This window comes from Ambystoma mexicanum, chromosome 5q (genome assembly GCF_040938575.1).
Source record: "Ambystoma mexicanum isolate Mex_15411 chromosome 5q, UKY_AmexF1_1, whole genome shotgun sequence".
NCBI classification, from domain to species: domain Eukaryota; kingdom Metazoa; phylum Chordata; class Amphibia; order Caudata; family Ambystomatidae; genus Ambystoma; species Ambystoma mexicanum.
The window spans coordinates 923,771,782-923,786,095 of record NC_090933.1 but is presented as its reverse complement, the minus strand read 5'-3'; the positions used below and the strand labels follow the sequence as shown (position 1 = coordinate 923,786,095).

Genomic DNA, 14,314 nt, shown 5'->3' with positions numbered 1-14,314 from the left:
TCGAGGAACCCAATTTGTGTCCAACTTCTGGAGGAAATGTTGCTCGATGGGACAATAAGACATTCAACTATCCACTAGCCATCACCCCCAAACGGATGGTCAAACGGAGAGGACGAACCAAACGCTCGAATAATACTTGCGAGGCATGCTTCACCAAGTGGAAGGGAATTTCGAAAGACTTATTGTGGATCGCAGAGTATGCCTATAATAATTCACTACACAGCAGTACCGGGCATACTCCATTCTTTACTGTGTGTGGCAGACACCCACGCACGTCAGAACTGGACATTCCTACGACTCTGGAAATGCCAGCCATTAAGACCCTACACGCGACCATTTCGCAGGCTTTCACGAGAGCCATTGAACATTTGCGCCAAGCTGAAGTTCGCCAGAAGAAATACACAGACCTGCATCGTGAAAAGGCCCCCCGACTACTAAGTAGGGGACAGGGTATGGCTAGCATCTAAGCATGTGCCTCTAAAAGGAACCCAGACTTTCCGCCCACGATTCCTGGGGCCGTTCCCCATGGAGCCATCATAAACCCAGCAGCAGTTAAACTGACGTTGCCAACCAACATGCGGATACACCCGGTGTTTCATGTATCCCTTTTGAAACCAGTTCAGCCTCGGGCTCGAGTAACAACCCCGCCGGGACCCGTGATGATCCACGGAGAGACAGAATTTGAAGTAAAGGACATTTTAGACTCAAGTATTTTATAACAAAACTTTACTATCTGGTAGACTGGAAAGGGTATGGCCCACAGGACAGAACATGGGAGCCCAGTGATTACATTCATGCACCACGTCTAATACAACGTTTTCATCAGGAGGACCCCACCAAGCCGGGACCAGACAGAAGAACCACCTTGAGAGGGGCCTGGGGCGAGGGGGGTGTGCTGTCACAGCCATAGCCCCTGGCCTTGGGACTCAGGGTCTCCGTGCCTCGCCACAGTGTTCCTGCAAGGCCCCAAGGGCTCAATCATGCCCCTCTCGGCTGTCCTGGAGCCAGTCTTGGCGCCTTTGGCACCAGGCTCATATGGCAGATGGAGTTCCCATTGGGGAATGGACCAACATGGCTGCCTCCACAAGGTTCAGATCGGAACTGAACCCTGCAGTCTAGCATCTAGGGCGTGGTCCATCCTGGAGGAACCGGGGATACCTGTAGGCTATTTAAGCCACGCCCAAGCTGAAGCACGCACTTTGCGTTGTTCTGCACTTGCAGCGTGACGTTCACCAAGACCTGCTCGCAGCATTCCAGGCCTGCATCTGGGGAGAGAAGAACACCATTATTCCTCCTTACCGTTCAACAATCCAGCTCCTCGATCGCTCCAGAGTCTTCTCTGGAACCTGTCCTCCCCAGCAAGCAACATCCTAGGGAGTGAGAGAGAAGAGAACAATTTAGTAAGCGTTTGTCTTCCAATCCCAACGCCTTTCAGACTCGCGCTTACCTACCGAAGCTTTCCTGGTATGCGACAGCAGTCTGGACATCTTCCACTCTACGTTCCACTTCCATCTGAATACACTTCTTTCAGGAACTTCTCGGCGACCTGCAAGGGAAGAACAGCACAGGTTAGCCAAATCCCAAAGACGCTCATAGCGCTGCGCTTCGCGCATTCACTTACCTTCTCGAGCATCGCCCGCTGCATCAGCTCGATGTCTTCATCATCCCTTCTGCACCTACGAGAAAAGAAGGAGATTAACAGGGCAACTACTATTATGGACACACACTCTTTAAGACTATAGACTTACCTCAAGAGTGGAGTCGCAGCAGGACTGGACTCCCGTGCCCTCGCCAGTGAAGTAACTTGGCTGTAAGGTGCCCAGACACGACGCAGCTCTGCACAGAACAGCAGGACGGAGAGCGAACCTTATCGAGATATAAGGTGAGGAGGACTCGAAGGGGGTCACTGGGGGCACTAGGGAGGTGGGCCCCGAGAGAAGGAGATTGGGGCTAAAAAAAGAACTCCTGTCTTCCAGAATAGATCCACGGCAGAACGAGTCCCCGGGGGAGGTGAATCCGAATCGGGAGCGATCCAGTCAAGTCGGGTGGCGTCCCTGTGGATACAAGGTGAGCGTTACACCCTCCACTAGAAGAAAGACACAGAAGAGGGTATAATAATAACACGCTGCTTTTGATCATGAATATGACTCACTCTATCCTGAATAGAACAAATTGCTGGGTCTGCTCCCATTTACCCCAAAATGGGTTGGTATGTACAGCCATTACCCCTAAATACGGCATGTTATGCATCACTAAGTGCACTATTTTATGGAATAAGAGTGATACGGGTCAATTAGATGGAACAAACATAGATGAGTTTGAAAGGGTGGTAATGGAACCTGTAGGTTGTTCCATATTTAACAGAGCAAGGGTAATAAAACCAGTGGTAAGACCAGTAGATAGACTTTATGTGCCTGATGAATCATCTGTAAATCATCTGTAATCACTTTTCACATGAATCCAGTAGGGAATAAGGACGTTGTGCCCCCCCCTATACTATTAATTATAACCCGCGCACTGTCCCATTTTGCTTACGAAAGAAAGGTTCCTATTCAGTAGGGACATTCACTAGATACATGAATATTGCAGTACTTGAGAAAGAAGTAGTGTTGGGCAGAAACCTGTGCAGTTCCCTTAGGGACCACTGCAAAAGGCTTAAGACTACAGGGGTTGGCAGTAAACCCAATTGGTAGCAGTCTGCACCACCCAGATTTACCTGGTAGCTGTGGCTGAGCAGCCAGACTTCTCTCAAGAAGAGGTAGACAGTATATAGAGTGTACAAGATAGGTACCAAAATACAGTAGCACAAGCGAACACTGACCAGAGCTTTGGTATCAAGTATATAATTATTTATTTAAACACACACTTAGGAACACTCTAGCACTATTATTATAAGTAAGTTAAAAAAAACACAGTCACTAATATCATATGTACATCCCTTATTCCTTATAAGACAAGTCTTAGTTAACACCACTTATTTCCAGACAGAGGTGATCGCTTAACTAAAGATGGCACTCCAATACGTTTAAGAAAAAGGGAGGGAAAAGGCAGAAATTAGGGACAGCACACAACACAATCCTTCAGAAGCACTCAGCAAGGCAGGAAAGTCAAAGTCTACTTGTGAGCAAAAAGTTCAGAGGCCAGGCTCCCTCTTGGAGAGAGTAGAACACCAATGCGCCCAAGATCACACAGTTTAACAGGCTTGGAGAGTCTTGCAGAGAGTTCAGGAAGGAATCAGTTCAGAAAAGTTCAGTTAGCCGGCCTAAGGCCAACCCAAGTGGTAGGGTGAGGCTTTAAGAGTCACCCCACACAGACCGTTGCGAGGGAGGCCAGGCGGACACAGTACCTTTAAAGTGGAGAGGATCCTCCAGCGGGGGCAGTTGTTCCTGGCAGTGGGTGCAAGTCACGGCGTCATCCAGAGGAAGAGATGATCTCAACATGGAGGAAAGCTGAAGGCCGTTGCACTGCCAGGGAAGAAACCAGCCGCCGAGTTCTCCGGTTAAAAGGTACTACCCTTTTATTCGCGGTAGTGGAGAAAACATGGTATTCTGGGTTGCCGGGGTGCTTGGCACAGGCAAGGCGACCACGAGATGATCCGGGAAGGCGAAAAGGCAGGCAAACTGGTTATCCCCACCAGTCAAAGGAAGAAGACTCTTTGGATTGAAGATCTCCTCTGTGGTCTGGAAAAGTGGTGAGACGGCTCAGCAGAGTTCCACCGGTGGTGTCGTCGTTGCAGGTCGGCTCAGCTTCTCCCTCTTCGGATTCTTCGGTCCTGTGGCGACGTCTGAAGTCCCAGTCCCCAAAGCTCTGCTTTTATGCAGAAAACCCCCATTCATCAGTACTAGCTGTCACTCAAACATGCTAAGTGGTGAGCCGGGCGGCTCACCACTGGTCCAATCACACCAGAGTGCGACTTGAGTTGCCGAGGCAACTCAGTCCAGGGTGCCTAAACCCCCTCCCACACCCTCTGTGGTACCCAGGCAGAGTGGCACCACTTTTGGAGGCTTCTGTGGAGAAGCCCGCCAAAAAGTGGAACAAAGGGCTCGACTTGGGTTGGAGTCACAGAAGCGAACACAAACGCCATTTTGGAACCGAGTTTCGGCAAAAAATACCAACCGGTGAATTTATATTAATTTATCAAACCGGCTGTATATTCGATGCTATATTAAAAAGTGGTAGCCTCGAACAATGGGAAAATCCCATAGGAATATATTTGCGGTCGAATTGCCCTGACCAGTACGTCCACAATATGATGGTTTGTATTTATTCTGTTCACAATTTAAGACTAGTAAATTCAATGGTGACTTTACATGCCCTGGGAGACAGTAGTCAGTCCCAGGGTATGGAGTCTATGTTTGGGGGTTGCTACGACACCCCTGGGTTACTGCACGAAGGGTGCTGTGCAACCCACATACCAAAAACACATGAAGCCCTATGGGGTAAAGGACCCCATAGCCCATAAAACACATACAAAGTCAAAGGAACACCTCAAATCATGTTTTAAGAGTGGGAGAAGAAGAGTCTCATTCTTAGCAGGAGAACAAAATAAACCCCAAAAATCCAGCAAAGCTGCTGGGGGACTCACTAGGTTTGGGAAATTAGCCTTAACAGAGAATTCTCCCTAACAAGAAGAACCAATATATGTAGGTAATCCCATTTATTTTATATGGGGAGAAAAAGCTTATCCCTGGTTGCCTAGATATTGGGGAGGGACATGTTACTTACGGATCCCTTTTCCCTGGTGTATTCCTTTCCAAAACGACAGACATATCCAAATTATCTAGATCTAGGCCCCGGCGGGATGACACAGGATTAATTGCGGAGGATATAGCAAAATCATTTATCCCATTTTGGGGGCAAGCCATAAACTCCTGGAATATAAGAAGACTGTCCAGGATATTAGAAAAACGATAAATGGAACGACCGACATATTGTATAATATGACCCTAGAAGAAAAGGCAGTTAAATTAATGACACTTCAAAATAGAATGGCTCTTGATATAATTTTGGCCGACCGTGGAGGCGTTTGCAAAATCGTGGGGTCAGCGTGCTGTGTATTTGTAAGTGACTCCTCCCCTACAATTTTTGAGGCAATCAAGAAATTGCACATTCTGAGTTCTGACATTCATGCTCCAACAGGTGGTTGGGAGCTGAATATAAGTTCCTGGTTTTGGGAGATACTGTGCTCATGGGGATGGAAACTAATTGCAATTCTGGTAACATTACTTGGAATACCCATGACATGTTGTTGCATACACTGCCTGACAATCTTTTGCTCTGAAATAACCAATGAATGCGTACACATGATAACAGAAGAAAGAACTTCCAAAGTGGATACGAATGCAAACCACGAAACAGAAAGAATGAAAGAATTCATGGCAATTGATATTGATGATGGCGATTACAGTAGTATGCATAGCTCAGAACTAGATAATGGTCAGATGAAGATGCGATGTATGGATGATGCTCTTGGTTTACGGTCATAAGGAGGGTTTGAGTCTAGAAACTACCCCACCAAAGCATAGAAGGTATATTATGTTGTCCGAAAACCAATCGCATCATACGCCCTACATCGCCAACAGAGAATCGTCAGCATAACCATAGAGCGTCCATTTTGTGTAAGATCCGCCATTTGCTTTCTCTGCCTTTCTGGTCAACGCTTTGCAAATGTATTTTATTTCGAAAAGCTCATGCACGGAGCAAGGCCACAGTTTACATGTTGAGAGACCAGCCCAGACAAATGCCAAACAGTACAGAAATACATTGTTTTCCTCCCTCACAAGTCCTAGAAGGCGAGCAGAGAGGCATTTAATCAGCGGCCCAGGTGCCGGCCGGTCTCGCTGAAGCTGTAGAAACAGGCCGTTAAAGCATGAATTATACTTTGTTAGCGGCCCCCCCTTCGGGGCTCTCCTTAGATCAAGCAGACCCCTATTTCACGAATAGAAACCAGTAGATAACACGCTTTGGAATGTGTCTCTCCTACGAACACAGTATCTTCGCTGAACAAGTGCCTTGTGTTCTTCATAACAAAGAACTATGTCTGCTTACTGCAAATTGCAACTGTTGCTGAAACGAGTAATATAGATTGAGTAAGAAACGTGTCATTATTGTGTCATATTTGTCATAATTGTCAATTATCGAACCCTAGCTTAAGAAGATACATTATGGGCGGTTTTGATGTGTCACAAAGAGATTGTACGATTGTCTTTTTATATATATGTTACTGTTGTAGAATGTTTGCTCTCTTGCGTCTCACGAGGTCTGGGCGACACATGTTGCGAGACGTTAGACCCAGTCGGCCGACAGAGTATATTTGCTTTGCAATAAACCCTAGTACTTGGAAATCGAACCTTGTGTCTGTCGTATCACTGGTGTATGGTGATTGTGCCTTGTTTCCATACGTGAGGTTTTCAGGGCCTAGCCATCCCAGCTGTCCGGTAACTGAAGTACTGAGATTGTGTGATAAAACACAGCAACACTATACAAAATTGGACATTTTGACAGATGATGTCAATTGTTCACATAAATTGTAAGGCAAAAGTTCAATGGGTACCCAGTTGCAAATAGGGCTAGTGCCGCAATAGGGCAAGTAGGGATAGTGGCCAAGGGATGCAAATGTGTCAGCCAAAACACCAAATCTGACCCCACTCTAAAAGGGCGCAGTGTGCCAAAATGACACTTTGCTTGGGTGAAATCCATCTGTGCACCTGCACTTCTATTATGCATGTTGGTTGGAGTATTAGGCAATTTTGAAAACTGTACGACAAATGTAATGTAATATTTGTTTTTTACCTTTATCAGCCTCATCATTCTTCTCATCTTCTGCTTCACCCTCATCAGAACCTTCTACTTCTTGAATAAGAATTCGTTTTGCTTTTTTTGGAATTATATTCTCAGAGGTTTTCAGTTTCTCTTCAACTTCTGATAGAAGTTTCTGGAATTAAAGACAAGACCATGGCACATCATATCAAACTATACAAAATAAAGATATGAAACAACAATTCAGGAATGCATAGCTAAAATATCGCTTAGGCTACAGATATGTGTATAAATCCTACTGGATATATCCATCAACATGCATTTGATTTTTCACTCTATACAATATCGATCTGTCCAAATCGTTTGACTCGCATCATATTGAATTTGATCATGAAATATAAGACAGATTGCAAAACCCAAAATGCTTTTTGGCTTGTCTTGAAAAGAACTATATTCGTAAAATTGAAAACTCCAGATTGCATCAGAAGATCATCTACAAGCACTGAAGCAGTATTAAGAAAACATTTTATTAAACCAGTTATGTTGATTTACAAAGAGCAAACCTAACTATAAAGCAACAGAGGGCTGTACAGAGAGGCAAGCCAGATACATCGGGGTTAAAGGCGCAGTGAAAGATTGAGTATGGGATAAAAGATACAGGCAAAGGGGCAGATTGGACAGGTGGAACATTTAATGTAATAGTTAATTTATAACACGCTTAATATCAACAAGTGGTTTCTAAGCACGGGATCAGGATTCGAACCTGTGTTGCGCTGCGTTGTCTTGCTTCCAAGACACATGCGCTGGGAAGCTCGTGTTCGACCAGGTGCTCTTTGAAGCGCAGGGTCTTCTCTCTCCTGCCCCTCAGAAAGGAACTGGAGACCGATCTTACGCTGGGTGGTGAAGTGCCCTATATCCCAGAAGATGAGCAATACAATGCCTTTTTGCTGTTTTTCTCCACTCGTACAATTCTCAGTTGTTGGCCTGGCGATGTTGAGACCTCAGCTGTTACACTGACCATCAGAGATCATCAAGTCTTCTGCTAGATAGGATAGTGCCTTGGTCTTTATAGCTTGTTAGGTGAGGCGTGCTTCTCTGAAGAGGATGCAAGTTTGTACTGGTAGCCAGTGTAGAATCGGGAGGTAGGTAGTGACGTGGTAGTGTTTCTTAGGGTCAGTCATGAGGCATGCTGCAATCTCATGAACTGCCTTCAGTGTGTGCTGAGGTGACGAATAGAATGCTCATGAGGGCATTGCTGCTGTCCACATGGGAGAGAGCCAAAACTGGTAGTTCTGGAATCTGGATTATGGATGTTGGGCTCGACTTTGCTGAGCATGAAGAGCTTGTACCAAACTGTCTGAGTCTTCTTAACAATGTGACACTTGAAGGAGAGTTTGTAGTCAATAGTGTGAAGGCATCATGAAGTAGACACTAACAGTAGAATTTTGGGATACACCCGTTTATTCACAGAAGATTGGGGTTGGAGAAAGGCCTATCTTGCCCTATGCTAAGGTGGGTTTTCCGTACCTAAATGAAACTAATGATAGTCTGTGTCAGGAAGTCCAAACCAAACAACTGTGTCCAAAACCTATACTTGCCCTCACATCTGACAATATACAATGTAAGTGGATGTCGGCATCAAAGGAAAAGTGTTTAAATAAAAGTTCAGGGGGCGCTGTTGAGCAGTACTAGAGATGGCTGCCTAGCCACGAAACTCTGTCTCGGCTAGATCCTTAACACTTAAATATCCTTAACAGTGCTTTCTTTCTGCACAAAAGTTTGAAAAGTTTGTGATGGAAGGCATGGTGTGGCGAATGCCTTGCTTGTAGCTCCCTACGCTCTGTAACAATGTCTAATTCCCTGGTGCAAGCTGACCGAGGGGTGCAGTGTCTGTAGCCTGCGTTGGACTTCTGTGAACTTAGACACTTTGCTTGTGGAGAGTGTGGGGCTTCGTCGGCCAGAAGCGAGGGAAGAGCCATTTACTGCACGTCCTTGGGGAAGATCGGGATTCAGCTCCTCCGCGACTGCATTAGTGGAGGCTGCCGGTAGCTACTAGGCTCCAGACAGTTTGGAGGTGAAGACCAAACTCCCCTGCTGAGGGTGCCCAGATTGCTTTCATGCTCGGTGGGGCTGTGCGATGATAATACATCTGCTGGGCAATGTTGCCTCTAATTATTTTTCCCAAAATGCGGAAATGAATGGCTTTCGTGCGCTCATTATTTTCTATTTGTGCAACTGACTCATGAGATAAACGACTTTGTGAGCATGAGTAGTTCATGAGGTATCATCGCCGAAGAGAGTTTGGAAGATAATGTCCCCTTCCCAACCACTGGAATTCTGTGCAACTCAGTGTAAAAGGTAAACCTCACAGCACACCTTCCAAAGATATAGGTTAACAAATCAAACATTTTATATGCGAGTATAAAGAGAGCTCATTAACCCAATACTTCAAAGTCTGCCACAGTACCTAGCAAAAGTACTCCTGTGCAGAGAGAAATATACGTATGCACAAAAAAAGCATTGTATGCTCAGTATAAACAATAGGTTTAGCTGCGGTCATTCATTTGCTGACACTGCTCAGAGAATGTAGAAAGGGTTTTATGCCATTGGTAAAAAGCACTCGCGAATTACAAAAAACAAATTTCACTTATAACTGAAGTGGCTGGCAAACAAAATCAGACAGAATACAACATTTGCAGATGGAATAATGGCAACTAAAAGGACTGTGTCAGAAAGCGTGCTGATAGGAGTTCATGTGCCATTTTAATGAAGTAAATCAAGGTCCAGGAGAACATACATCTCATAATTTGTGTAAGCATGATAACTGCATCAGGATACCTGCATCACAGTATGATGAGAATTCCTGTGCCTCTGCTTACTCTGCCACATTACATTGTCCAGTGAACTGAGCTGTGACAACGCTTTCACAAAACCGGCCTCACAGCTAAGAGGCAAAGATACGTACAATCCATTTTTAGTCCCTAAAAACAAGAAAATGTGCCCAACGTTAATGGGAAACAATGAACATATAGCAACCTACCCTTTCCTTCTGATATTTTCAAATCAGTGAGCAGAAGACCAGTGGCATACGAAGGAACGTGCGTTAATATTACTGCTCGATCTCAAGAAGAATTATGAGGGGAAAGAACATCTTTAAATGATCAAAAAGTATCCCTATTGGCAAAGCTAATGACTTTTTTTATTCCCTGGAAAATCACATGATTCCAGACAGGGAGTAAAATCTTTTCAGAGCCCTGCTTGCAACTCTGACATAGGAAGTGAAACGAGCGTGCACATAATACAGCTTTTGGTCCCCTCCCCCTTACCTACCACAGCCTAGATACAATTCAACAACAGCCTTATATATATATATATATATATATATATATATATATATATATATATATATATATGCCTTTTAGCTGCAATGCTCAGGGATACAAAATATTGAGTGCCTTCTTCTGTAACTAGGAACCCAACGTCTGCAGTTCCCCTTTTATCAGTTAAACAAGATGTATGGGCATGCTAGAGGCACTAAATGTAGAACACATGTTTATGTTGGAAAGCCCTACGCAGCAGACCATAGAAGGAAACAGAAGGTGCTGTTTCTTAGACTGTTACTAGAGTTTCCTATCTTTAGCAAACAAACACATTTCCTTCACTGTACTGTACAGCAGAAACATCTGACTTGGCTTCTGAAAGTTGCTGATTTGTTCTTCACCCCCAAGGAGTGTTTTGCTGTGCCCTTCCCCAGTGCCCTTCCCCAGTACCCTTCATTTGTTCCTGTGCTGGCCTCCAAAACTAGTTAACAGGGCTCTGGTAAAAAGTGAGGTATTACATCAGTAAAACACTCACTGGGATATTTGCATACTTTGCAAGTAAATCATATTGTAAGCATCACCATGATATTATGGGCAGATTATGAATCTGCATGTACACAATTATTTTGCACTGCATGGATGAATGTTTGCAGCATACCTCACCTTAATATTTTAGGTAGGATTAAACAAGTGCTCAGTGAAACCGTTTTTGTATAGCAGAGAGTTACAATATAAGTTAAGGTCTATGCCCACTTTCACTCTGAAAACATGGAAAGGATGCAGATTGTGTAAAAAGCATTCTCACTCCTTGGATATCTGTTGTGCTAATACTATGTATGAGTAATACCAGGCACATCCCATACTCATTATTCCTTGCAGGTCAAGTAAACGGTGTTGCTCTCCACTTATTTGTTTATTTATTGTATTTATTGGTAGCGCACAGACCCGGAGGTATCACAGCACTAAAAGTACATGTTTGTGATACAAAATAGTGTTATATGGTATTATAGCAGAATGGTGGTTGCATTACGTCATAGGACAAGAGTCAGGAATAGAACAGGTAGGACAGGTAACTGTACATAACAGGTATTTGTTAAACAGTTTGGTTTTAACTTTCTTACGGAAGAGAGTGTAGGCTGGCTCATCTTGGATGTGCTGAGGGAGGGTGTTCCAGAGTGTGGGAGCGATGGCAGTGAAGCATAAGCCCCGGCTCTTTCTCCATCAAATCTGGGTATGCTCAAGGCAGATGTGGTAGAAGAGCGGAGATTGCGTGTGTTGCGTTTCTTGGTGATATGGTTGGTGAGATGGGGGCAGTGTTCTGTAGACAGTGGTGGGTAATGGTTAGGAGTTTGAACTCAATGCGGGCTTTGATTGGAAGCCAGTGAGCCTCCCGTCTAATGTGGGCAATGTGGTCGGAGCGCTTCAAGCCCCAGACTGCTCTGAAGGAGTTGTTCTGGAGCAGTTGGAGTTTAAGGTTTTTCGTAGATGTCCCTGCTAAAATGGCATTGCAATAGTCTAGTGTGCTGCCTATGATTGCTCTGGCTAGGGTGAGACTATTGTCAGAGGTAAGGAATTTCCTAGAAAGGTTTAAGAGTTTTCTAGAATAGGCATTGGAGGAGGCAATGCTTTGACATGTTTTTGCATGTTTAATTCTGCATCTAGGTAAACACAGAGTGTTTTTACATCGTTGGAGACAGGGTTGGTATTACCATCTATGCAAAAGGAGGAAAAGGCAGGTCTGAGATGCTTGAGTCGATGTGGTGAACCTACAATGAGGAGATCTGTTTTTCCGTCATTCATGCAGAGAAGATGGGTGGCCATCCAGGCTTGTATGATGCTGAAGACATGGTTGATGGGTGTGGAGTCAATATCATGATTGCCGGCGAGTTTGAGGAGGACCTGTGTATCATCAGCAAAGTTGGTATAAGGAATGTTGGGGCTGTTGACATGATCAAAGAGTGGTTTGGTGTACATATTGTAGAGGGTCGGGGAGAGGCATGAGCCCTGTGGGACACAGGAGGACACAGGAATGGGGTCAGCTGATTTGGGCCCTGCAAAGACCCTGGTAGTTTGGCCCGGAAAGAAAGAATTGAATTCAGAGAGTGGTTTCTGGGGCGAGGTGGAAAGTAGTGGTGAGATGTTTGCAAAGTATCTCATGATCTACAACATCGAAGGCTGCAGAGAGGTCTAACAGTAGAAGGATAGTGAGCTCACAGTTGTCCCTAATGTAGTCAAGCTGGATCTTGAGGTGAAGGAGGGAAGTTCCAGTGCTGTGTCTTGATCTGAAACCCAATTGGTGGGTGCCTAGTACGTTATGGTTTTCGAGGTGTAATTGCAGTTGCGAGTATGCGGTGTGATCAAGGATTTTGAGGAGGTAGGGCACAGTGGTGATGGGGTGGTAGTTGGTAAGGACAGTGGGGTGTGGAGAGAGTTTTTTCAGGAGGGGAGTGACCCAAGATTCTTTGATGCTAAAGGGAATGGAGTTGGACTCAAAGGAGGCATTGATGAAGCTTGCTAGGATAGGGGCCAGGGGTTGTATGCACATTTTGACAATGTGGGCTGGACAGGTGTCTCCAACACAAATATAGACTTTCAAGTGCTGGGTGGTGGAGCAGGCTTCTGAAGGGGAGATGGCAGAGAATTGAAATTTGGGTGGTGGGGTTGCAGTGGTGGAGGTGCTAGCCAGGGGGAGGGGAGACATCAATGGTAGGATGATTCCATGTGTTAATATCCCCGCAAAAATATTGCGATACTAAAATATCGCCATATATTTGCAGCGATATTGAGGCATGGACCCTGCAGGGGATATCCCTGCAAACCCCACATAATTTTTAAATGTGCGAGGGACACCCCTGCAATACCCCGCTCCCACAAATTATCCCACCCAAAAATATTGCCTATGGCGAGACAGACTACGATATATACAGCAATATTTTTGGTGGGGATAATATGTAGGGATACCTGGTAGGAGGATTTTTTCTGTATGGATTTGTCCATAAATTAACTTGTTTTGGTATCAAGGGAGGATTGGATGCGTGTGCACCATGCTTTATTTTTCTGAAAGTTGTAAGAAGGAGGTGCTGGGGATTAAAACTGTAAGGATTCTAAGAGTTCTTTGGTGTTGGATCTAGCATTGGAGATTCTGATGTAAAAGATATTGGCTTGAGTATTTATGATGGCTGTTTTGTAAGAGTCTTAAGAGCATTGGAAGGCTGCTTTGCTATAAGCTAATGTAAGTAATGCTATGGTATGTTAGGGAGAATTCTCATTCTATGGCCAATTTCCCTTACCTGTAGAGTCCACCAGCAGCTTTGCTGGATTTGAAGGGTTTTTTTCTTTTTACCTGCTAAGAGTGAGACTCTTTTTCCCACTCTTAGGCATTTTTGCTATGCGAGTTCGAGGCTAGTTTTGTGTTTAATGTCTATGAGGTTTTCTCAACCCCATAGGAACCATCTTTATTCACATGTGTTACACAGCACCGTCAGTGCAGTGACACAGGGGTGTCGTAGCGACCCCCAAACAGACTCCATGCCCTTGGACTGACTACTGTCTCCCAGGGCATGTAAAGTCCCCTTTGACTTTACTAGTCAATTTTTATGAATTTAACTAGTACAACCCATCTTACTATGGAGGTACTGGGAAGGGTTAATAGTTTTGTGTTTTTTTCATGGTGTCGGAAGCGGCCAGTTCTGTGCTCTGTTACGCGAGCGAGCGTTGGAACGTGGTGCGGCTTGACGCTTGACGCGTATCGACGGGTCCGTTACTCTAACCGCGAAGGCTGCGAAGACTGCGGGAGAGAACAGTGTTGCGGAAGCTCACGATCCCCTGCTACCCCCGTATACAGTACGCCTACAGCAGCGACCTACAGCGACCTACAGCAGCGACCGTAGCCTACACCAGCGGCCGTAACCCAGGGATTGGGGTCGCGGTGAGCAAGCGGCTGCTACACGCGGGATCGCAGCCTGGGATTACGGCGGTCCTTGAGCAGTGGCTACAGAGATTACACGGGTGGCCTAAGGACCTGCAGGGAAGCGGAGGGCAGCCCGGAGCTGTGAAAACCTACCTTCCAGCATAAGCGCCCATGTGAGGGCGAGGGCTGGGCACTTGGTAAGATTTATTTTAAGAAAACCCGGCTACTTTTTCTTTTTCTTTTCGTTTCTGGGCCGTTTGACTTGGCCCTTGCTAGGTCCTATTTTGAAGGACCTAACATGTACTTTGCCCTGGGTCTGGAGGCT

The 14,314-nt window shown here is 45.3% G+C and overlaps 1 protein-coding gene across 1 annotated transcript in view; it reads right to left on the bottom strand.

Moving 5' to 3' along the window:
* SPAG1 (sperm associated antigen 1) overlaps positions 1 to 14,314 on the bottom strand; it is a 1,725,603-nt gene that overhangs the window by 622,253 nt on the left and 1,089,036 nt on the right. Inside the window, exon 10 of the mRNA XM_069621435.1 lies at positions 6,793 to 6,934. Within this exon, the coding sequence (XP_069477536.1) occupies positions 6,793 to 6,934 (142 nt within the window). The remainder of the gene's footprint in view (positions 1 to 6,792; positions 6,935 to 14,314) is intronic.